This window comes from Rhinolophus sinicus, linkage group LG01, assembly GCF_036562045.2.
Source record: "Rhinolophus sinicus isolate RSC01 linkage group LG01, ASM3656204v1, whole genome shotgun sequence".
In the NCBI taxonomy this organism is placed as follows: Eukaryota; Metazoa; Chordata; class Mammalia; order Chiroptera; family Rhinolophidae; genus Rhinolophus; species Rhinolophus sinicus.
In genome coordinates, this window is record NC_133751.1 from 9,375,764 (window position 1) to 9,401,281 (window position 25,518).

Genomic DNA, 25,518 nt, shown 5'->3' on the forward strand with positions numbered 1-25,518 from the left:
CATATTTGAATCCTCATTGTTGAAAAAAGAACTAGATAAAATGTATTAAATATACAGTTCTCTCACAAATATTTCAAAGAGGTTCTCAACTACTTCATAAACTATTAGTGCCTATTTACATCACTTAATTCAAGTTAAAATACAAAAAAATTAAACTGATATAAAATTCCACTTACAGACTTTTCATATACGTTTTCACTTTTGTCTTCTTGAGTCAAGGTCCAGTGAAGCAAAGCCCACTAGTGGAACAGGTTAATGGTGCCTGGTACAGAATATGCTCATACAGGACCCTCCTCAGCCTTTGCTTACTTTAAAACCAGAGCACGGACATGGTAGTGGTTTACCACTGACGCTCTCAAGCGAAACAAGTGTTCCTAATACAACTGTATGAATTCCAGCCAACTTTAAATTACAAGTGGAGCTGAAGACAACACTACGTGTAATCGTATGATGTAACAGTCTCTCAAACATTTAAAGCGTTTGCCCTTAAATCTCTTTGACAAAACATTTCTATTACACCCACAAGCTTGGCTATTCAAGTTTTCAAGAGTACCTAAGAAATGCATGAAGGCCTGATCGAACTCAAGACGACCCCGTGTACCACCACCAGGGTGGGAGGTGAGGCAGAATGAGCAGGAATGAGGCCCCCGTCCAGCAACCCTCTACCAAACAGAACAGCTCTTTCAAAAGTCTCACATATGAGGGGAGGGCTAGGAAGGATGGGCTCCCATGTAAGTAAACCATTTCTTCAAATAAAATTTACCTAGAAAAGTTTGTAAGCCACCAGATTTATCATCTCATACAAATTCCCCAAGATATACTCAATTTAACTTGCTTCCATCACTTAAAAGTCTGGTTTACAGTGTTTGCTTTTTTAAAAAAAGTCTCAGAGAATGAAGATCTTTTTGGCATGGGACCAACTTTGAAACTACCACTGGTTTCAACTCTTACGTGGATGACACTAGATCATGTGTATGGAGCAAACGCCAACAAGCTGTTGTTTTTAAGAAAAGAAATAACAGCAATGGCACCCATGATACCGTATCATGTAATCACAATGCCTAAACACTTGTGTTAACTCTTAATTGAAGAATTCAAGAGGCTCAGCACTATTACCTTGTACAAGACTGGTTCAAGTTGTAACTAATGGACATAAAAACTTAACACCTGACACTTACTGACCTAAGTCCTAACACCGTAGGTACCGTGACTAGCATGCTGTGTACATTATTTTAGTCCTCAAAACAATCCTGGGGCAATAAGTACAATTATGATGATCATTTTACAGATGAGAAAACTGAACTTGTTATCTGTGTTTCTGACAGCATATGCACTTGCACTGGTCTAAACAGCATCTGCCCTTATTATCACTAGATAATACTACCTTTAACAAAAAGAATTTTTTTATTGATTGAAACATAAACAAAATAAATAAAAAAGCAAACATTATCCATGCTTGCAGAGAAAATTCTTTGTGCTTACAGAAAATACCTGGGATGGATACGAATATTAACAAAATAGACTGCAAACAGCACATGGGATAAAATTCAACTGAAGCATTCATACATAAACGGATACACGTATGGAGAGAACGAAGAGATGCAAAACAAAAAGAAGTCCCAGACACAGGCTTCTTAGGGAAGGACACTGAGGGCAGGAACACCTTGATGGGTTCACTGTAAGAGCAGGGCTTATCTACTATTTAGGTTCTCACCATCCAAACCCAAGGCTTTGGCCTTCATTCTCTTTTTCAGTGTTAATTAGTCCTTCTACGAGAGAATAAAAAATTCAGTCTCAAAGTCGCTCTACGCCGTACAGCCTGTCACCACAGGCGATAGGAATCTGTCCAAGCCAATCTGCCTTCACTACTAACTGCCACATCTTTATGTCTTTAGGTTAAAAGAACTGGCTACATGACCCACAGACCTAAGAGTTTACATAGTAAAATCTATGGACCATGTTCTTACTGAAGTGCTTGCGACCCCCTAACCTTTTGTCTGGGAGTATCAATAATTTGGCTCGTACCCCTAAACCTGTTCTACTTTTAGTCTTCCTCGTCTCAGAGAACGGCAACTCCATCCTCACTATTGCTCAAGCCAAAATTATCAATCATCCTTAACAGCTTGCTCACTTTCCCTCACCCCCCACACAATCAGTCCATTAGCCTATTGGTTCTACCTCAAAAATATATCCAGAATCAGACCACTTACCATCTCAACTGCTGGCACCCTGCTCCACATCACCATCCCACCTCATCCAATTAACTACCTGCCCCAGCCGCTTAGCCTGTCTCCGAGCTCTGGACCCGGGCCCACTGCAGGGCATTGATTCACACGGCACGCATGCCCGATTCACAACGCTCACGGTACCAAACTCGCCTCCGGGCCTCGACATTGGCTGTTTCCTATGCAAGGACATTCCCAGATTTTCACAAGACTTGCTCTCCTTTCTTTCATGTCTTTGCTCAGCAGTAACTTCCTTATCCATCTCAATCTCTCCTTATCCTGCTTTACTTTTCCCCGTAACACTCAATGCCTTCTAATATACTATAAAACATGTTTGACTCCTCACTACTAGAATGTAAACTCCATACGGTCGAGATCCTTGTCTGTGTTGTTCACTGATGTGTGGTCTGTATCTAGAACACTCTCTTATATACTGCAGGTGCTCAAATATTTGCTAAATAAATGAATCAAATATTAACAACGAAGTACTTGATAGAGAGTGTTTAACTTCCAATATCCTACATAATCAATAGTGTTTTCTTTTTTTTCTCTAAGTAATACGAGATGGCTGATTAAAAGGCCAAGATGGAATAGAGCTTTCCTCCCCCAGCCCCGCAGTGATCAGCGATCTCAAACAGCTCTAACTAAGGGTGTATGTAATGACAAGGCAAATCAACCTGGGCAAGAATGCCCTATTCAGATAAAAATCTCAACCGGCCATGACGTAGTAAAATCCTGTACCTGGAGCCACCATCTCATCCTAACTACCCACCGTAAGAGTGGCCCACATCCCGTCATTGTATTAACTCCAATTTCACCCTTGCAATTGTGAACATCCACTTGAGAGTGTGCAGTGACATACACAGACCTTCCTTACACAAGTGCTTTCTGTATCATGGTCATTTCCATGCAGTCAGAAGGACAGGTCAGTGTGGGCAAGCAGCACTTCCTTTCAACTCACTCTATCCAAGTCGAAGCGTTCTACTCATGTCAACTCACGAAGAACCTCTTCCTTCTTCACTTCTCCATTACATTTAAAGAGTTAAATGTTCCCACAAAACGGAAATAGTTGCTTTAATAACTACAATTTACCAACACTAATGCCAGGCATCATTTTTACGCTGCATGTACCAGCTCATCTAATACTCACAAAACCCCTGGAGGTAAGGACGCATGCATAATTTTCCCCAATTTACAGAGAAAATTGAGGACATATTAAAGGATCACTAAGGGAACCCAGAAATATCCTCTGTAAAGATGAAGAATGTATCCTTTTACAACACTTTCCAGGAAGATACACATTAAAAAAAAGTAAAAATAAACACAAGTCAGAAAAATTCTAGCTAACCAATACAGAAGGAATGATGCAATTAGAAAATCACTCTTTGCAACCCCTAATGAAATGATGACTTTAGGCAATGATTACAAGGGATGCTATAATAGAACCCTCAGGTGAAAGGTTGATGGGGCACTTTAGAATGGACGGATGAGGCTGACAATACTTGCACCCATCAAGAATGAATCCTACCTCTAATAGGCAGATGTAGGTGGCTTCTGATAGGATTCTAGACCCAGGAACACTTACGTACTCTTGCAAAACAACCTGAATTTAATCAAATTTCCATCTACCAGGTTACAGAAAATTCCTAGAACAGAACACATAAAACACCAGGAAATGATCAACCAAATTCAGAAGAGGAAGGGTGGGGAAGCTATTACAGTCATGCACTACTTACGGACGGGAGCACTTTCTGAGAAATGCATCATTAGAAGACTTGGTCATTTCGCAATCATCACAGAGAGCACCGACACAAACCTAGAAGGCACAGCCTACTGCACACCTACGCTGTGTGGTCTACCACGGTCGTACATGCAGCCTGGTGCTGACCAAAGCCTCACTATGTGGCACATGACTGTACAGCGCCAAAGACTAGAGGTCAGCAGGTAAATGTAACCTGTTGACCTTGTTTGGGTTCAGATTCAAGCAAACCAAATGCGGATAAACAATGGAAACAACTCAGGGAATCTGAATATGGATTAGATGTTAAGGAATTGTATAAAGGCACCGTAGTTGTCTTTTTAAAAGCCCTTATCTTTTAAATATATACTAAATATTTACAGTTCAAATTTTATATCTGCATTTGCTTTAAAGTAATCCAGTAGTAACTGATTCAGAATCATCAACAGTTGCTAAAACCAGTAGGAGACTGTTGGAGAAAAGAATATTCAGTCTCAAGTTTGTCACTCCATAAATCACTTACTAATTACAAAAGAAAAAAAGATACATTTACAATGGAGCAATCTAGTGGATATCACCTAAATCAAATCACTGCCTAAAATCAAAGCAGGATAAACTGACATGCCTCCTTATATGATACCCTGACATCCCTATGTAGCATTCCTGCCAACAATGTTTGACTTACAAGAAAGCAGTGAGACAAATCCAAACACTGAGACAGTCTGCAGGCCAGCAGGTGTGGACTCCTCCAAGTGCCACTGTCATTAATGACAAGGCTTGAGAACTGTTCTAGATCAAGGAGGCTAAACAACTAACTGCATGATCTTTGACTGAATACTGGGTTAAAACACTAAAGAATATCACTGGAATCACAGTAGATTTGCACACGAATTGAACATTTTATAACAGTATTATATCAATGTAAAATTTGACTGTAAGGTTTGTGTTGTGGCCAGAAGAAGGCCCTCGTTCCTAAGAAAGGCACGTCAAAGTGCCTGCAACTTTCAAATGGTGCTGAAAAACAATAACGAGCAAATATGGATAATTCTAATAATTGGTGATCAGGCAAAAAAATTACAGGTATTAATTGAATTGTTCTTGTAACTATTTTAAAGGTTTAAAATTTTAAGATAAAGTTAAAATACAAAATAATCCAGCAAAAAAAGGAGGAGAGGGAGTGGAGACGAAGCAACATTGGTAAATGTTGATTCACTGTTGAAGCTGGGTGATGGGTACAATATAGACATTCATTAAACAATTTACTTGCATGTATGCCCGGGTCTGTGTCTTAATTCTCACTTGTATAAAATGGGAAAAACATGTACCTGAAAGCGACGTCAAGACCAATTACTAGATAATAAAGTCCTGTGGAAAAAAATTAAACATTAAACAACTTGTCATGCACTGTCACTTCTTTCAGGAAAGGCTTGCAGACAACATATAAACCAATCAAGCCTGCTGAACTGAACGCAAGTTAATATGACTCCAAGCAAGGTCTCTGCACCTGCCTGCTCTCCTCCCCAGGAAATGGCCACAGCTCACTCCCCTGCTTCCTGCTGAAGTCTCTGCCTTGCCTCAGCACTCTAATGAAACTGGAACTTGTCACATTGTGTCCTTTTATCCTGCTTTGTTTCTCAACAGCATTTGCTAGGTTGTCTCCCTTAGGAAAGCTGGAACTTCTGTCCTACAGTTTACCACTATCTTCCCCAAACACAGAGTAGTGCTGGCACCTAGCAGACACTCAAAACATGTAAAATATTTCCTTCAATCTAAAGGGACTCTAACTGCACTACTACTGAAGTGTACACCCCTTTTGACAGATTCAGTGATTAGAAGTATGGCTTCGCGTTTGAGACTGCCTTTAGAATCCTGCTCTGCCACTTAGTGAATTGCTGTGTGACCCTGGGCACCTTCTTTCTGCTTCTGTTTTTTCATTTGTAAAATGGAGATCACATTATCCAACCCTTAAAATGGCTGAGTATTCAAAAGAAAAAAATGTCATACTCTATATGAAAAGCCCTGCTTACACCCGTCACTAAGAATTAGGTATTATAAACCATAGTCCAACCAGGTCAACTTTGTGTTCACCCTCATGTTTTCTGTTCTCATCCTACTTAGTTCCAATTTTATATTCCTAGAAAAACAGTTCCTAGAACATATACCAAAGTTTCTCATTTCTCCATGTGACTGAGGCCAGAAAATGTAAACACAAGAGTCTTCCTTAGTACACCAGATTCTAATTCTCCAAGGAGGCCAAGTCATAAATAGAAAATCCTGAAATTGGGATGTTTCCCTAAGGCAGATAATTTTGGTTGGAAAATTTTAAAACTTTCTAATTTTCCCCAAGGAATTGGGGAACATAATATTTTCAACAAGTAAAACATAACACATTAACAGGGTAACTTTAAAAGTATTTGGAAAGCTTGGTATTGAACCTAAGTGAACATAAAACTGGCATGGCATCATAGACTACGAATGCAGCTCCATTTTTTTCTTATATTTCAAAGACAGCACAAGTAGATAGACTGGTATAAAAATACAGAGAAATACTGTCAGAATCGCTTTCATTGGATCTCAGAAGATAAGAGATCTTGAAATGATAGCTTCCAATTATTTCACCCTAATCAGGTAAAATATTTAATAAAGAAAATATTAGGAAGCATTTCTTTTCTTCACTTGACTCTTAAACTGATTTTGCAAAAACTCCTGGTACTCAATCCACACATGAGAACGGCATTCCTGAGACCAACAACGCTACTGAGTCTGCCACACTTAAGACTGTCCCTGATGGAAACCTGGGGTCTAAGGTTTCCAAGACAGTATATTACACAGTTGCTTTCTCACATAAATGCTAACAGAAGGCAAGTAGTACACCAGCAAAAGAATGACAATCAAAACAACCTACTACTGAGTCATACATTCACTTAACAGGTTCAAATGATTTTTAAAAAGAATACTTAAAGACATCTCTCCTGTAACAACAAATGCCCGACAAAGATGCTATCCCCAAATCTAGCTTTTCATTCAACAACAGAAACTCACCTTAAATCTGAATCTAACCAGTACTGAATGATCTTTTGTATTTATAATTTGCACATAGGACATCTGAACAAAAACTGAAAACAGGGCAGATGTCTGGGACTTTAACTAGTTCTCCACCTTCTAAGAGAAGCTAAGACTGCACATGGTTTCCCACACAAGGATCTGCCCAGCACCTGAAATCCAAGTGTAGCTAAGGTCTCATCACCACAATGATAATTTTTTCATACTGGACCACATCCATAGCAACCTGGCTGTTACAGCTGTACTCGGAATTCTGCACCTGACAAAATTAAAGCATTTTAACAGCCAGGGTAGAGGGTCAAGGGAAATGCTTTAAAAACCTAAGACTAAACAAAGACAAAACTGGAAAATCTTCATTCTGGAGCAGAAACAAGCAAATGGCAGCTTATGAGCACTGAGGGGTCCAGGTCCAGGTCATTGGTTTTTGGTCCATTCTTTCATTTGGAATTCAATGTTTAAGCTCTCATCCACACCAGCCTCTACTGAAGTAGTCTCAAAGTGGGTAGGGGTTCCTTACCTAGGGCACTGTAATCATAGTAAAAATGATTGAAGGGCTGGGGGCAGAACAAATCAATTATACCCTGGACTTGAAAGATAGGGGAAGAACAAACTGCACCTGAATTTTTTTATTTGCGATTTGCTGTTATGGATCCGGAGTGAGAGTGGGAAAGTGAGAAAGACAAAAAGGGAAAGTCAGTCAAGATAATAACGTGGCTTCCATTCTATAGACACATGAAGCCTGGTCAAAAATAATATTTCATCATTCCCTTGTCCTATACTCTGACTAGAAGAGCACCTAGCTTTTTTCCATGGTAACATTATATTCCAAGGATCATAGGTCATATGCGGACTTCACAGACATACCCTGAGCAAAAAAATGTCATTTTCTTTGCCCAGAAACAGTATTTCAAACCCCTAAGAGGTTAATACAATCACCCAGACATCTAAAGAAAAAGTGGACTATGAATACCAGTTTCTGACAGTTTATACTAAGTCATACTTGATTCCTGTGCCCCTCTCTGCAGTCTACGTGTACACATTAGCCTAAATGCATAACCTACTAGTCCAAAACTAGAAACTGATACTACTTTTAAGACCTGAACATGTTTGCCTTTTACCGTTAGTCGTATTGTAAACCAGTGACCAAAAATAACAAGGTGGGTTTTGCCAACATGTGAGCAGCAATTTCTGAATCATAAATGCTAAAAGAGAGAAATTTAAAGGCAATTAAGGACATCTTTAAAGAACATCTAAAGCCAATTATCAAAATCAGAAATTATAAGATGGTAGCTATACCTAACCAACAGGTACTTTTCATTTCGTCGATGGTTCATAAATATTTTTGAGTTCGTTGCCAACATCTTAAAAATCAGATTTCCTGTAAAATCTGGATTTCTGATTAGAAACAGGGTAGGAAAGGAGGAGCTGGCAAAGCCAGGCCCATACTCCGCGTGGCAGTAACAGACTGGAGGCGAAGGAGCACCAGCGCAGGAGCGCACACCCACGCCCGCCCCCAGCAGCTCTTCATTTTGCCACGGGCCCACCCAACCCTTTCCACCTTGAATTAAAACACTTCCAACTATGACAAAATAATTTAAGGATGATGACAACCATTCATACTTACCCAGTTTTAAAACACAATAGTTAGAATTTACAACACACCCTGTCTATTCCTTAGACAACTTTGTTAAATAGCATTTATTAATGAATACATTTATATTTCATGTTGCCATTTCCCAAAGAGAATGAAATTTAAAAGTTACCAGCATTACTATTCTTCTTTGCCACATTCTTGTTTCTTCATCCATTATACACTCACACACACACATTTCTCAAGTCTGCTTCATACGTTGCCCAATACCCTGTACCATCCAATATCCCATTATGCAGCTTCGGAGTAAAATAAAATAATCAGGCACAAAAAAGTTACAAATTAAGTCTGAAATAAAGTGGGATTTAAAAGGCTGACAGTTACACACATATCAAAAAATGCATTCTCTCTTATAAAAGGTCTTATTTTGGTCTTGTTGGATGGCAGGTACTGCTGGCTTATAAGACAATTACTAAAAAAGTCAATTAAGCACGTTAATGAAACATGTGCTATATTATAACATGTGCTAAATATAAAATACTGTTTTAATTCCTTTATTTAAAAAAAGTCTATGCCAATAGGAATGAAACAAATCTCTTAAAATCACCAATTAAAAGGAAAAACAGTTTTATAATACATTGCTGCATCAAAACTGAAAAGTAAAATACTAATTGAAAATACCACATAGCAGTAGAAATCGATTGGGCTACTATTTCCTGCTCCATCTGTTGATTCTACTGAAAAGTGGTCATCCTTATAGCTTTAGCAATCAGGCAATTAGCAAGTAAACATTTACTGAGTAAGTTAAAATACTGTTTCCCCCCACACCTGCCTCAAATCACCTTAGCACTTGGCCTATCTAAACTGCATAATTCTTGTCTTTAATTTTCTCTAGTCTTCACTTTTCCCAACCTTCTCACCTAAAAAACACATTTAAGTCTTACTAAGTACTAGTTATATAAGGTCAGATGGAAGAGATGAACACAGAGCCCAAACGCAAATAGTTTAGCTCTTGACGAGGAGTCCCAGGTCCCAGCGCAGTGCCTGGCAAAGGCCAGTAGCTGTTGAATAAACGATATACATCTGTTTGACAAAGACGTGATTCTACACTGGTAAGAGTTCATGGGATCCCTCATACACTCTACAAATCACAGATGCAAAAGCTTGCCTTTGCTTAATTAGCATGCCATCTATTACCATGTTTTCCCAAAAATAAGACCTATCCAGACAATCAGCTCTAATGCGTTTCTTGGAGCAAAAATTAATATAAGACCCGGTCTTACATTAGAGTAAAATAAAACCCGGTCTTATATTATATAAGACCCGGTCTTATATTATAGTAAAATAAGACTGGGTCTTATATTAATTTTTGCTCCAAAAGACGCATTAGAGCTGATTGTCCGGCTAGGTCTTATTTTCGGGGAAACACAGTATGTAGAATGGCTCATGTTCACTAATTCAAATATTTATTGAACAAGTACTATATTTCAGGTTTGACTCAGTCTCAGATTCTGATAAAATAACTTACATAAAAGAAATTTACCTTTAGGAGTCTCTTCATCAATAAAGTGTGAATGGAAAACTAGGCAATGAAGTTCAGTAACTTGCCTGAGGTCACAAAGCTACTTTAAGGACACACTGAACACTACAAACTCCAAGGTCATGTTACAACTTTCTCCTCAAAGACTCTCCAACTTAGGGAACACTCCCATTTTACAGATGAGGAAATGAAAATCCAAAAAGGTTAAGATCCCTAGAAGGTAGGTGCCAGGAACCAAAACCAGGGTGATCTCTCTCTAAAGCTCTTTCTAGGATCCCAGTGCCAGTTCTTTGTTCATTCCAACATAACACAACCACTATCTTCATTTGGAAGCTTATATTCTTCCATTCATTTAGATAATAATCAAAGTACTTACTGAAGCAGAAGCCTTTGTATCCAAAACAATCATATCCAAAATAGGGAAAAAAAGGGATTAAAGCTAAAGTAGGAATCAAAAAATCATACATACATACCTTTTTTTTTTAAGTTTCACACATACATGTACATCATTTGCCAATTTTAATATAGGGTAAAAGCACTTGGAGAAAGGGATCGATGATGTGGAATTCTTGCTGAGTCAAGTTCCTTCTGCTTGATCTAAACCACATCTATAAATGCATCATCTACAATTTCCATTTCAGTTTCATTAAAATGGACAGCTTTAAGAAATCCCTGTAAAGCAGTCTATATACAGAATCCTCCTGGACTATTGTTGTTCTTCCTCCCAAACTTGTAGAGATTGCAGCCAAATCTAATTCGACAGCCATTATTTTAGTGACTCACCTTTATCAAATCTTTCCAAAGAATCCAGTTCAGTTTTCAGGGGGGGAAAAAGTCTGCACTTATTTTATCAGTTGACGTATTTAAATTATTATAAAAACAAGATTACCTGCCATAAAATAGTGTTGGAAATCAACACGACTTCTGGCTAGCATATAACTTGCCCAGTGCAAGCCAAGTGCACAGAATTGAAAGCATCTTACTGGCACAAAAGGTCAGCATGCTATCTCATATCTAAGAACTGTTTTAGAGAGATGACAGTAGAAATCCTTGGAAGGCTTCTAAGTGACCATTGACTGTATGTGCAAAGCAGAGCAGAGGACAGAAATGAAACAGATTTGACCCTTAGAATTTATAATCAAGCAAAGGAGATAAGAAACACTCACCAATTAACTGTAACACAAAGTAAAAAGGGATCCATAATGTAAGACACAGAAAAACATCATGCAAGTTCAAAGGAAAGATTAGTGTCTACTCCAACAGCGCAGGTCTTCAACAGTTGTTTAATGTACCAAGAGCATTAAAATGAACTTCAGGCACGTTTTCATGGAGATGATGGGGCAATGTGAAAAGGGAGGGTATTCCAAGAAAAGCAGTGTGACACATGTACCAAAGAAAATAAAAGGGAATGGTATTTATGGGAATCTGCAGCAGCTTCACTTACTTGGTATATGGAAAGAATGAAAGAAATTGAGAGATTTCTTTATTTTTTAAAAATAATAGGTTGGAATCCTATTAGAGGCGGCCTTGGATGCCAAACTTCATCTGCATGTCTCTTTGAAAAAGAGAAGTGTGCTATAATTTGACAACAGCACTGACACAAGCAACTAGTGTGTGAAGGCAATGAAATAAGCAGAAAGGCATCACTATACAATGAATGCTTTGTATTTTCTTGGTCAAAATGCATCGCCATTTAATCCTTTCAAAGTATGTTCTCTCAAGAACGTATATTTTTGCACTCCAAGAAGCATATATACAGGTATTAACTCCTCAGCAGTATGTTAGAGACCAGCTAAGAAACTGCAAGAATCAAGCAAGAAATACGAGACCAAGGCAGAGAAGAAACTATATGGGATTGAGACTGCAGGAACACAAAGAGTGAAATTTGTTCAGCCCCAGGTAACAGAAGATAGAGAACCCATAAACAGAAAATAAGGCAAGTTTTGGCATCGGCAACGCAGTAAGTTTGAAGCACACTGAGTTTGCAGTGCGCTAAGGGGACATACAGCAAGCTACAACCAGCACAGAGGAAAGTGCGAAATGCCAGAATTCTTGGCTTACTGCCTAAGAAAGGCAAGTCATTCATATGAAAGTCAAAGGTATAGAAAGAGAAGGGAAAGGAAGGAATCAAAGAGGAAATGGCAGAAACAGCACCATAAAGAAACTAACAGAAATACTGGACTGGGAAATTATGCCTGCATACTCTAAATCAGGGGTCAGCAAATTTCTTTTATGAAGGACCTGATAGTAAATATAAACAAATGAACAAGGTTATGTTCCAATACACCTATATTTATGGACTCTGAAATTTGAATTTCTTAATTCTCATGTCATAAAATTTTGTTTTCCCCAACGGTTTAAAAATGTATAATACTTTCTCGACTCACAAACCATACAAATATTGGTGGCAAGTTAGATTTGGCCTGTAAGCCACTTTACCAACTCCTGCTCTAAGTTAGAGCAATAAAGATAAGAGAACCGGATTAACTGTCCTTTTCCAAACTTCTGAGGGTATTTTTCCTTTAGATAATTTGATAACCTAACAGACATTCACAAATTTGAATGATTTCCTTAAATTTGACTAATTCCTTAAATCTGACTCCCCTACGAGATAATTACATGTGTTGTGCTGATATTAAGTCCTGCTGGTTAAGAACACTGCCTTCCACTAAAAAGAGGTATTCCTTACCTTGAACAGAAAAATCACACCTGTACTACAGATACAGTACTCACTGAATGAAAAATATTACTTCTGAATTTGTCCCTCATTGCTTTCAAACTCTTAGTTTTCTTTAAAGTGATTTTAAAATCTAAAGGTTAGAAGATTCAACAGCAATCTGCATATAAATGCTTAGATTTTAAAAGCCTATGAACATCAGTATTGAATGTGAGTCATGAATAACAATTAAGAAAAAAAATTTTAGGGGCGGCCGGATGGCTCAGTTGGTTGGAGCCCCGGCTCTTGACAACAAGTTTGCCGGTTCATGGGATGGTGGGCTGTGTCCACTGCAACAAAGATTGAAAACGGCGACTGGACTTGGAGCTGAGCGGCGCCCTCCATGGCTAGATTGGGGGGCAATGACTTGACTTGGAGCTGATGGACCCTGGAGAAACACATTGTTCCTCAATATTCCCCAATAAAATCTTTAAAAAAAAAAAATTTTAGTGCAGAATGTCAACTTCTGACAGGCATTCTTCATGATTACAAACCATGTCTGGTGAGGAAGGACTCCCTACCCCCAAGCCTCTCCTTGTACCTTAGTTGTAGCTCAGGGGCAGGACCGGGCGGGACTCCTTCTTCAATCACTTGCTGCGGCAATAAGCTGTAACCCAAGAACACTTTAATCCAAACGAAAGTATAACATTGTCCACAGAGCTCAAGTCTTTCATTACTAGAAAACTATTTTAAGTTGTCTGGTTTCAAGCAGACAAAACACTAAGAGTGATTATTAAAGACACAAGCTAAGCTACTCAGGGAGGGCCCATGAGAAGGAAAAGACTAACTTAGCCATATGACAGCTAGAACAAAGAAGTTTCCTTTCCATCTGAACTGTTGTCTGCCACCACCTGAGAACAGAAATATCACCGTTTGCTAGTCATCAAATGTCGCCAAGCAAGCCAAACTACAATGACTAGCGCTGACCAGCCCCACACTTGAGCTCATTAGCACCGTACGCCGCTAAAACATTCTGGAGCTCTTACTTTTCAGAAGATCCTAACTTGGATACAACTCTAGAACAAATACAAAACTTTTCCTAGGTTTTCTAAGCAAAAAGGCTCGAGTGAAGAGAAATAGAAGCGACTCTTCACCACAATCAAAAAACCTACTGCTTTCCACATTTTAGGAACTAGAATAACACAACACTTCGATTTCTAAACTTATAAAACCCAGGTGGTATAATAAACTCAGATTACATCATAAAACTCTTTGCCTACAAAACATTATTTCAATGAGTTATCTTAAAATTTAAAACATAACCTACTTTTCAATAAAATTGACAATGAGTATTAAACATAAAATAACTTAGGAAATGTTTTAAAGAAAAAGAACTTAAGATTTCCAAAGTACCTATCTGCTCTTTTATTCCTACTAGAACAATATATACAAAGGGGTATATAAATGCTATTTTATTAAACACACATGCATTCGCTTAGCAACTAAGCTGGTTATTATTTAAACCATGAACCTTTAATTCCTCATGTAAAACTTCCTTAGTAGCAATGAGAAAACTTCAGGAAAAAATATTTTCCCAGGGCTTTCACAACTCCAAATAATGCCTACTCTGGGCAAATGTAATAAGACATGATAATCAAAGTGTTCCTAAATTAAGTAACCAAAGAATATAAATGCTCTGCATTGATCTTCTTCTCTGCTCAAAATTCCTCTTTCTGAACCCATTTCAAGCATAAAAATTGTCTACAGTTTACACAGCTTTTCCTAGGCTTCGCTACCCAGTACGAGGCTTTATCATTCATGCATTGGCAATTCAGTCTATCTTTAACCTATGTGAAATTAACTACCAATCTTTAAAACCTAATTTCAAAGTGAAATCAAAGGACATTGGCCATTTTCTCAACCTCTCCAGAGAAGGGACCTCAGGAATCGGTGTCAGACTTCAACCACCAAATCTAAGACCCCCTCCCTCTATCGACCTGAATGTTCTGGCTGCAAGAGGACAGGGTGGAAGTGGAGGTTTCCATCTCGCAGGCAATTCGTTTCTTTTTCAGTTGTTAGAAAAGGTCTTTCACGTGCTGGATTGAGACTGGCTGGAAACCTGCGGCCTGTGCTTTTCTGTGTAGCTATGTCCTTCCACACTACAGCCTGGAATACTGTTTTCCAGAAGTGAATAAAACTTTTTCGGTGCTCTCTGATACAGGTAAAATACTCTGAAAATCTTTTTATTTGGATACTCTTCTATAAATATAGTCAAAGACCAGTATAAGCAACTATCCTTTCCAATGGCTTTAGTCATTACCTTTAAAGGTCTGGTTTCACGACATCCATTACTTTATTATGTCCAATTTCAGACTTTAACCACACTTTTAATTCCTTTTTATGCTAAATTAAAATAAAAGTTGGGGAAAACAGACATGACATATATACACACATCAAAATAAAATTCAAGCTAAATAGCACCTGCAAATAAATTTCTCCTTGGGAGGAACTGGTATCTACATTCATAAATGCACAAAGGTTTAGGGGCAACAAAAGCACAGACTCATTATAATTAACTCCCAACTGTAAACTGAGAAAGATATAATGGGAACTTCTAAGTGACCTGTTAACACACAAATGTATAGTTCAATAAAGGCTCATTCTATATACTACACCCTGAAATCTTTCAATGGGGACTCCCACAAATGACTGCTACAATGCCCTGCGTTGTCTAATATTATAGCACATTTCCTCAATTCCAAGAGACATAAATGACTCGGGGAGGACTATGCCATCACATTAAAGGGGTATACTATAAAAGGTATACATTTCAGAATCTAAAAATATGCAACTTAGAATGGAGGAGTTACAATAGGCGTCCTACAGCAGGACCACGAACTGCTCTCGATTAGAACCGAGGTTTCCCAGTCGTCAAAAACGTGTACAAGCTCACAATGGGATTTTGCATTAAATAAACCTAGTGTTAACTTTTTCCATTCATTTTTTTCCCCAAGCATCGCTCCTATTTTAGAATCCGATAATTTTCCTAAACTGAAAACAAAATTGTTCAAAACCAGGAAGTCTTTGTCACACATTTACAACCTACTTTAAAAATATTTTTTGTGAACCAAAAAAATTGAGAAGTTTTTTTGTTGTTGTTGAATCTTAACTTTATTTAGGTCAAGGAACTCTCAACACAACTTCACCACTGTTACAATGTCCTATGTGCAGCCATGAGGGCCTCCTCCTCCAGGGAGGAGTTCACCTTGATTATCTGCTGAGGTTTTCTACCCCACCCCCCTCCTGCGAGGATTTCAAGGAGAGTACTGAATTACTATTTTAACCAACATGTACTATGCGGCTTATCTAAACTAGGGTAAATGATGTATGCTCCACAATACAGGAACATACAAATAAAAAACTGGATACAAAAAAAAACAAACAGTAACTCAAAATACATTTCATATACTTGCAGTCATGTTAACCACTGTACTTTGCAGCTATGCTAAAGACAAAGAGTTCAAAGTTTTCATTTCAAACAATTATGCCTATACACTGACTCTTCAGTGATCACCCATTTCCTCCCTAAAACAAGGTGAAACAAAAGAAATTTCAATAACCGCATTTCCCCCGGTTCTGTGGTATCTCCTAAAAAGCACAGGTTTAAAGGAGGGCTTAAACAATTTCAACACAATTAAAAATGTTTCCTTTTAAAAAATGTGTTGTTTTTTTATTGTTCCCGTTCTCTTTAAGCAGTGTGTCTTACCATGGAGGACGGAGGGCCAAGAAAGGAGGACTACCCCGGGGGCTAGACAACACAATCTTATTTTCTCCCAAATTCTGGGATAACAAGCTTGGGGACACAATAGCCTGCCTGATCAAGAGGCACGGGTGTGCTTTCCCACTGTATACGGTGCAAAGAATGTAACTATCTCGGTGATTGTTACTTTTTCTGTAGAGCCTGGACTATGATCCAGGCTTAATTAAGTTCAACCAAACTTTGTAACTGCTATTCCACCAAATTGATTCACACATAACAATGTGTACAGGCCTCTAGTGCCGGAGGAAGCTATGCTTTCCAAGTTCAGACATAGTATATTTCACTTTTTATTAATACCTGGGGGGAGGGGGTGCATACACCACACTCTACGTTACCGAATTCAAGGAAGAATAGGGATTTCAGCGACGGCTTGAGGAGTACCTGACCCAGAACAGAGGACGAAGAGCTGCCTCCAGGCCGCGCGGGCCCCTGTCCTCGGCCACACCAGCATCTGAAGTGAACGGCTGCAGGTTCGCTTATCAGCCCTCCAAACCTGAAACACCCTACCTCAAGATCAATCAAAAGCAGAGGGAGAAAAGTTTCTTCCGGAGGCGCAAAAAAGGTCACAACTTGGATGAATGAAACTGGGCTAAGGGGCACCCGGAGCAGGATTTTCGCTGAAGTCAGAAAAAGAGAAGTCAAATATTTTTTAACGTGAGAGCGGTTGTATGCGACCGTGGTCCAGATAACTGCACAAACACGCTTTGGAGAACGTTTTATTGAACGCGGACGGTTCCGGGGCGGCCAGCAGGCGCTAGAGTGGTGGCGGACGGCGGAGGCGGAGCGGGCGGAGGTGGAGCGGACGACGGCGGGGCCGGAGACAAGGCAGCTTCGCGACGACGGGAGCGGGGCCGGGCGCTCGCGCGTGTCCTCCCGCGGACCTTCCACAGGACTCCCGTTGCCGGCCCTGCACCCCCGCCCACCTGGCCGGCGGCTTGCGAGGCACACCCACCCGCGACCGCGCTCCCGCGCGGGCACACCCCCACCCCCCGCGCGCACGCGGCCTCGCCGAGCCGGCCAGCCCAAGCGCGCCCCCTCAGTGCGGACGCCCGCCGCCCGCCCGCCGCCCGCGGCCCTGGCCTCCTCCCGGCCATGCGGGGAGGACGAGGGGCGGTGGCCTAGCGGCCGTGGGGGCGCCCGCGCGGGAAGGCAGGTTCTGAAGGGAAGGTCACTTACCCGCTGCATGGCTTTCAGGATTAAAGCCAGCTCGTAGCGGGGCATGCCCAAACGCTAGGCGCGCGACTCTGGACCGAACCGGCTCCCGAAACGCTGAGAGGCGGGGACAACGGGGAGCTGACAAGCTGCTCGGCCGGAAGGCTCCCAGGCGGCGAAAGCACGATCCGGCCCCGTGAGCCCGGGCTTAAAGGCTCTGGCAGCTGCGCAGACGGCCCGCCACGCCCCTCCAGCGCGCCACGCCCCCTGCGCGCAATGCCACGCCCCCTCCTTACGGGCGGCCGCGCCCCCTCGACAGCCTTGCCGCCTGCAGCGAGCCGGACCCCCCTCCGCCAGAACCCCCACCCGGGTCCGCCACTGGTTGCGCTGGAACAGCGCCGTGGGCTCGGCCGAGTAACGGCCCACGGAGGCCCCACGCTCCCTGCGATGTTGCTGCAGCCGCCGCGCCTGCTACCTATGGTTCTCGAATCAGCTGGAACTTTCCACGCCTTCGGTCTCATCCAGGGCGGCGGGCAAATGTACGCTCCCGTGTGCGCGTGCGCTACTGTGCGGTCTCGTCCGTGCGCGCGCTTCTCGCTCCCGACTCCCTGCCGCGAGGAACATTCTCGGTGGCTGCGCTCCTCCGGGGGGGCTGCGGCCAGACCCCGGGCTCTCGTCGCCCCCGGCTGCGTTAGGAGGTTCCGAAACGTTCCTGCTTCAGACTGCGCCCGGGGCGCACTGGACCCACAAGGCCGGCGGAGAATGCCCGGGGCGGCCTGCCGCTCACTCCCACTGCCCACAGCTCTTCGTCTTCGCACGGCTGCAGTCGCGGCTTTCCGGGGCCGCCTCCCTGGCGCGGTGGGCTCAAAGCGCAGGCTGTGGGCCCCCGCCAGGGTCAGGGTCGGGCCCCATGCCTCGCCGGCTCCCTGACCTTGGGCAGGCTCCTGCAGAAAGGGGACGCGGAAGGCACCTACTTCCCAGGGCAGTGAGTTGATGCACGTGAACCGCTAAGAACCGAGCCTCTGCGACACAGCGATTTGTGTGAGCCCGGCATGAGCCACGTGTTGTTGCCAAAGGCAGGCTAATACTTTGGCTCACACGAATATTCTTTCAATGCTAGGCGTTTATTTAGAGGACCAGCCATAACCGTCTGGGATCAGAGCGTGCCTGCACTCGCCTTAGCCCCCAGATGTGCACACAAGGCTCCACTCTTCCTGCAGTGGGGGGCTGCAGTACCTCTGTCAGGAAATGTACTCGATACATTTTTCAACAGCTCCACTCGTTAGAGATTGAGGCCCCTGCAACTATCGCCCCTGCCCTTGCTTTCCCCATTAAAAGGGTCTGTGAGATGTTTGTCAACTTTAAAGTGACTTAATGATAATACGTAAAACTTACTGAGCACTTACTATGTAGCAGGCAATACGCTAAGGCTTTTATATGTAGCTCATAAAATTCTCAAGAGCGGTATGAGGCAAGTAACTAATATTAACCCCACTTTAGGGATTCAGAAATATAGGCACGCAAAGGTTATATAACTAGCCCCAGGCCAAACATACTAATAGAAACAAACTTTGGATCCAGACTGTATGAAGGCTGAGCCCATATTCTGAGTCCAGCCTGGAGTTCTACCACACAGATTAAGGTGCTGGTATTATTCAGTGGCTTTACCATGTATTCCAAAAATAGAGTCCGTTTGTCACCTTATCCAGAGACTTCCCTATTTCTCATTTCCAATCTTTCATTCCCCGCAAAAGGTAAGGATGGTTTGAACGCAACCTTTTCTGTATTATCTGGCTTTTAATATTTTCTATTCTTGGACGTCTCTCTAACTCGTGTTCTTCCTAAAAAAACTATACAGGTATTAATACAAATTATCTGGTTAGTGTAGGCTAATTTCACTCCTAGTTTAAAAGAGTAGAATACTATAAATACCTTTACCCCTTATTGGATACATGGTTTGCAAATATTCTTTTCCCGTTTTGTCGGTTGCCTTTTCATTTTGTTGATCATATCCTTTGCTATGCAGAAGCTTAGTTTGATGCAATCCCACTTTTCTATTTTGCTTTTGTTGCTGCACCTTGGTATTATATATATATATAAAATCGTTATCAAGGCCAATGTCAAGAAGCTTTTCCCCTATGCATAAGGGAAGGAAGCAAGGAACTTCTGGACTTTCATAAGTGAGTTACAGGTTTTCCTGGATGGTCTGACTTCAACTTATTAACCACATGTCCCAGTTTGGGAATGAGACAATACGGACCCAGAAGAAATATGCCAAGCCAAAGGGCAGGGCTGTACCATGAGCTGACTCAACTTTTAGCATTTCCTCCTGAAGCTCCACGGTTTTTCCCTAATGCCCTGTAATGAGTGAGGATCTGGCTTCTTCCTCTACTCCACCCTCTAACCTGACAAGTGTCAGAAGGAAATTAGTCTAATTGCATAATGCCTCACCATCGCACCCCACAAACCACCCAATCTGGTGGCTACCCACTGGCTCATTCCATTTCTTCTGAAAGGGAGAGAGAGGGCAGCTACCCTGATTTTCCCCCCTCAACCTTTTTTTAAAGCACAGTATCAGAATACTGGTGGATTCATTAAAAATTAGTAATAAAATGAAATCACAAGGAACACTCCGAATTTAGTGTCTTCCTACTGTAACTACAAACTTCACCAAAAAGATTTTATACTAGATATGGTCAGCATTTAGAAATATGAAATACGACTGCAATAATGCATTACTTTAAAAAAATTATTCTGATACTTAGGAATAAACTTAACCAAGGAGGTGAAAGATCTGTACACTGAAAACTATAAAACATTGATGAAATAAATTAAAGCAGACATAAATAAATGGAAAGATATCCCATGTTGGTGGATTAGAAGAATTAATATTATTAACATGCCCATACTACTGAAAGCCATCTACAGATTCAATGCAATTCCTATCAAAATCCCAATGATATTTTTACAGGAATAGAAAAAAATCATAAAATTCATTTGGAACCGCAAAGACCCTGAATAGCCAAGGCAATTTTGAGCAAGAAGAACAAAGCTGGAGATAGCACACTTCCCATAGTACTGGCATAAAAACAGATATACAGACCAATGGAACAGAATAGAGAGCCCAGAAATAAACTCACACATGTACAGGCAACTGATCTTTGACAAGGTGCCACGAAGACACAATGGGAAAAAGATAGTCTGTTCAATAAACGGTGTTGGGAAAACTGAATATCCACATGCAAAGGAGTGAAATTGAACCCTTACCTTATATCACAGACAAAAATCAACTCAAAATGAATTGTAGATGTATACATAAGACCTGAAAGCATAAAACTCCTAGAAAAAAATTAGGGGAAAAACTTTGTGACATTGGCTTTGATAATGATTTTTTGGATATGACACCAAAAGCACAGGCAACAAAAGCAAAATAGAAAAGTGGGATTGCATCAAACTAAAAAGCTTCTGCATAGCAAAGGAAACAATCAACAAAGTGAAAGGCAGCCTACAGAATGGGAGAAGATATTTGTAAACCATATATCTGATAAGGGGTTAATATCCAAAATATATAAGGAATTCAACTCAATAGCAAATAAATAATAACCTAGCTAAAAAATGGGCAAAGGAACTGAATTTCCCCAAAGAGGGTATATAAATGATCAACATGTACATGAAAAGATGCTCAACATCACTAATCATCTGGGAAGTGCAAATCAAAACCACAATGAGATATCACCTCACACCTGTTAGGGGAGCCGTTATCAAAAAGTCAGGAGATAACAAGTATGGGAGAAAATGTGGAGAAAAGGAATCATGTACACTGTTGCTGAGAATGTAAATTGGTGCAGCCATTATGGAAAAAAGTGTGGAGGCTCCAGAAAAAAATTAAAAAACAAACGAAAAACTATGATCCAGCCATCCCTCTTCTGGTTATATATCTGAAAGAATTGAAATCAAGATCTTGAAGAAGTAGCTGCACTCCCCTGTTCATTGCAGCATTATTCACAATAGCCAAGACGTAGAAGAATGTAAGTGTCCATGGCTGAATAAAGATAATTGATTTTTTTTAAAGTGGCACAATGGAATATTGTTCAGCCTTAAAAAAGAAGGAAATATTGCCATTTGTGACAACATGGATAAACCTGGAGGACACTGTGTAAGTGAAATAAGCCAGACAGAAAGACACACATATAACACATAAAACCACTTTGATGTGGCATGTAATATAGTCAAACTCAGAGGAGCAGAGGGTAGAATGCTGGTTGTCAAGAGCTGCTGGGAAGGCAGATTGGGAGGTATTAGTCAAAGAGTACAAAGTTGCAGTTATACAAGAAAAAAAATTGTAACTTAGGGTCTCCAAAATGTTTAGTATGATTATGTTTAAGAGTTGATTAACCAGAAATGTTGATTCATTTTCAAGTATGTTTTCAGGACAGGGAACAGGAAAGAAAAAATAAGAGCAGAAGTCAAAATCCAGGCCTATTTCAAAACAGTAACCTCAGTGAATGCCCTGGGTCAGTTTAATCACCTTTACTTTCTTAGTTTACATTGCTATATAATGAGACTTGATCCTAGGCTCATGCAAATCATTAATTTTCAAAGACAGCTGTCATTTTTCCTTACTGAATCCAATGTTTTGAGCACTCACCATGAGCCAGGAACTGTTCTAAGTGCTTTGCATGTATTAACATTTAATTCTCACACAAAGCTAGGTATTGTCACTTCCCCCATTTTACAGATGAGGAAAATGAGACTTAAGAAATATTCATAATATTCATATATTCGAAGAAATATTCATTGCCCCAAATCATACAGAACTCAGAACCTTCACATTTAACCCTAATACCACACAGCACCTCAATGTTTACGAGCCAGTGCAAACTGAGTACCTATCAGTTCATCAGCAAACTTTTATTGAGGTCCTACTCCCAACACCCAAATACGTGGTCCTCCCTTGAGCGACCAAACTCCCCCTTTGCACAGGCTTCTTCCTACTGCCTTGAAGCATACCTGGGTCTCTTCTAGGAGAAAAAGCTTTATCTTAACCCTGTTGCCTTCTCAACTTGTCATTTTTCTTTCTTTTACAGCCACATTTCTCCAAGTGTCCAATCCAACTGCATCCCCTCCCAGCCTTTGCCACCTGTGTTCACCCATGCCCTCAGCACTGGTCGCCTCCTGTTCACCCAGCGAGTAGCTCTTTCCCAGGTAGCGCTGTCAGGGACTCCTCTGCACTCTTCTTTGACATCCAGGACCCTGCATTCTTGAAGTTCTCCTTTGCCTCCTGGGTCCCCTTTTCCAGCTTTGTTTTCCCTTCCTGTCCCTGAACACGGCTGTTCTCCAAAGCAAAGAAAAATCCTAGCGGCAGGATTTAAGGTGGAACCTTCACATCACCTGAGCTCCTGTCTTCCAAGTGCATTGGAGTTTGGCTCTCAAGAACTTTAAATTGGTCTTTCCTACCAGGATCCCAGTCTACTGTAAGACTACAGGTGGAAAGTGGAAAGTGTATAAAATAAGTGATCTCCTAGTCTGCAGATAAGGAATCTGATAAGGAAACAAGGTAAATTATTTATCCCAGGCCATACACCCCTGGGCTGGCACAACTCAGAGAAAAAAAACAACTTTGTTTACCAGATTCTTTGACCTAGCCATGTGCTACCGTGTTTGCCCGAAAATAAGACCTAGCCGGACCATCAGCTCTACTGCGTCTTTTGGAGCAAAAATTAATATAAGACCCAGTCTTATATAAGACCCGGTATTATATTATATTATTATATAAATATAATACTGGAAAGGTCTTATATTAATTTTTCTCCAAAAGACACATTTGAGCTGATGATCTGGCTAGGTCTTATTTTCGGGGAAACACGGTATGTGCTATGATGCCCGTTTTATTGTAATGAATACACCCATTGGGAGGGCGATCCTCCAGTATTCTAAAAGGTGAGTTCTAAATATCATTGGGAAGAGGTGAGATAAACCCAGATCATCATTTCTGCTTATGTAACTTTGTGTCTCTAAATACAAACCTTCAGAAAGTGAAGAAATGTGAACGTTTCCAATTAATGGAGAACATAATCTCATTGTCAAACCAAGTCATAATTTAAGCTGTCAGTCCTCATTCTATCAGCCTGTCATCTGCTCCCTGGTAAGAGTGAGTCCCCATTGCTGGGAACGTGCACGCCCCCTCCTTGCATGGAGACCTGGGGTTGGGCCATAGCCAACTGCTCCCAGGACCTGGACCAATAAGATCCTCCCACTGCTTGGCTGTGTCTCTGTTCCTCAGCCGATGGCCCAGGCCCATGTCACAACATTTCAAATGTATTTTGTTTTTAAATGATTTATTAGTGAACCCACTGGTATTTCCTAAACCCCCTACAAAACCCTCACCCACCCTTTTAGGCCCTGTCAGCCATATTAACTTGCCTTGGGTTCTTTTTGTCTTCTCAGTGAGCCTTAGGTATCACGTGAGCTGGTGTTGACCGACCTCACTCAGTCCATGCCCATATGTGCTGTTGGCTGCGTCTTGCAGAATGAAATACTGCACGTACCATGTATTCCTAGGTCAGACATTTTGGGGGCTCTTTAAACATTTTCTTCTCTTTTAATCCACCAATTTACAAATGATTTTTCTAATTTTGGTCAATAAATAAGTTTTGGGGTAATGGGGGAAGAGGGAGATCATATTTGGGCCCCACTTACAAGAAAAATAAAAGGTAAAGCAAACATTGCCTCAATGGGATGTTCTCTTACCTTCACCCCTGCCTTCTCTCCCCTGCAAAAAAAAAACACAAGGATGGGATGTTTGTGAGAGATGTTCTTCTTACCACAATAACTTCTTTAGGAAAGAAATGCTTACTATGTTGTATCACTTTCTAACTTTAAAAAAACAAAATACTTACTTCCTGCATCTTCACTTATTAAAGGAGTTTTTTGTTTTGTTTTGTTGTCTTTTAACCTTAATATAAAGTGTCCTCCACGGCCTATTGCAGGACCACGAGTGTTCTTCATGTTAAATTTCAATAGTGTTGGAAGTATTAAACAGCTTTACGTTCTTTCTCCACAAGTGCAAAATCCAGAAGAACACACGTGGCAGGATTTTAGATTTAGTAAAAGGTACAGAGGCCGTGAGCTGGAGAGGGGTTGCAGGAGAATGAAACAGCACCTCAGGAGGCTCCAGGGACCGAGGCTTCCTGGGCAGAGGCACTAAACAAAGGCAGGGGGAGCACCCTGCAAAGTAAACTAGGGGGCAAATACTCAGGGTGAGGCCTGAACCGTGGGAGCATCAGGTTCGCATGGATTCAGAGGGGGCCAGTGTGCAAGCAGGGACAAGCTGGGAGGGCATTGCAAAGGCCAAAGAGGGGGTGGAAGCTAGTGGAGCTTGAAGGAGGGGGTGTTAGGAGATAGAGTCTGTAGGATTTGGCGACTGTTTGGATGTTTGAGGAGCAGCTAGTGAGGTAAGTTTCTTCTCAAGAAACATTGGGTTTCTTCTCAAGAAACATTGGGTTTCCTGGGTTTCTTCTCAAGAAACATTCTGGACTGACTTTCCTTTGTTCTGGTCACACCCTTAGGTGGTATTTCCTCAGCTCCTAATTCATAAAGCTTGTATTACCACTCAATGTATTAGTATTTTTTTTTCTCCACATGTTTTACCTTCATATATTTTCACAGCAAGATTATAATCTTGTGAAGAAGATTGCTCTGAATAGTGTTCCTATTCAGGGCTTTAACCGAAA

The 25,518-nt window shown here is 41.0% G+C and overlaps 2 protein-coding genes across 4 annotated transcripts in view; both read right to left on the bottom strand.

The window, feature by feature from the left end:
- Positions 1 to 17,949, bottom strand: part of SLC5A3 (solute carrier family 5 member 3) — a 50,412-nt gene extending 32,463 nt beyond the window's left edge. For all 3 annotated transcript variants that reach the window (XR_012493989.1, XR_012493991.1, XM_019730249.2), the window contains exon 1: positions 17,810 to 17,949. The gene's annotated coding sequence lies outside the window, so the exon portion shown is untranslated. The remainder of the gene's footprint in view (positions 1 to 17,809) is intronic.
- The window catches only part of MRPS6 (mitochondrial ribosomal protein S6), a 67,862-nt gene extending 49,911 nt beyond the window's left edge, over positions 1 to 17,951 (bottom strand). The window contains exon 1 of the mRNA XM_019730250.2: positions 17,810 to 17,951. Coding sequence (XP_019585809.1) covers positions 17,810 to 17,854 — 45 coding nt within the window. The 5' untranslated portion in view covers positions 17,855 to 17,951. The remainder of the gene's footprint in view (positions 1 to 17,809) is intronic.
- Positions 17,952 to 25,518: the final 7,567 nt, after the last annotated feature.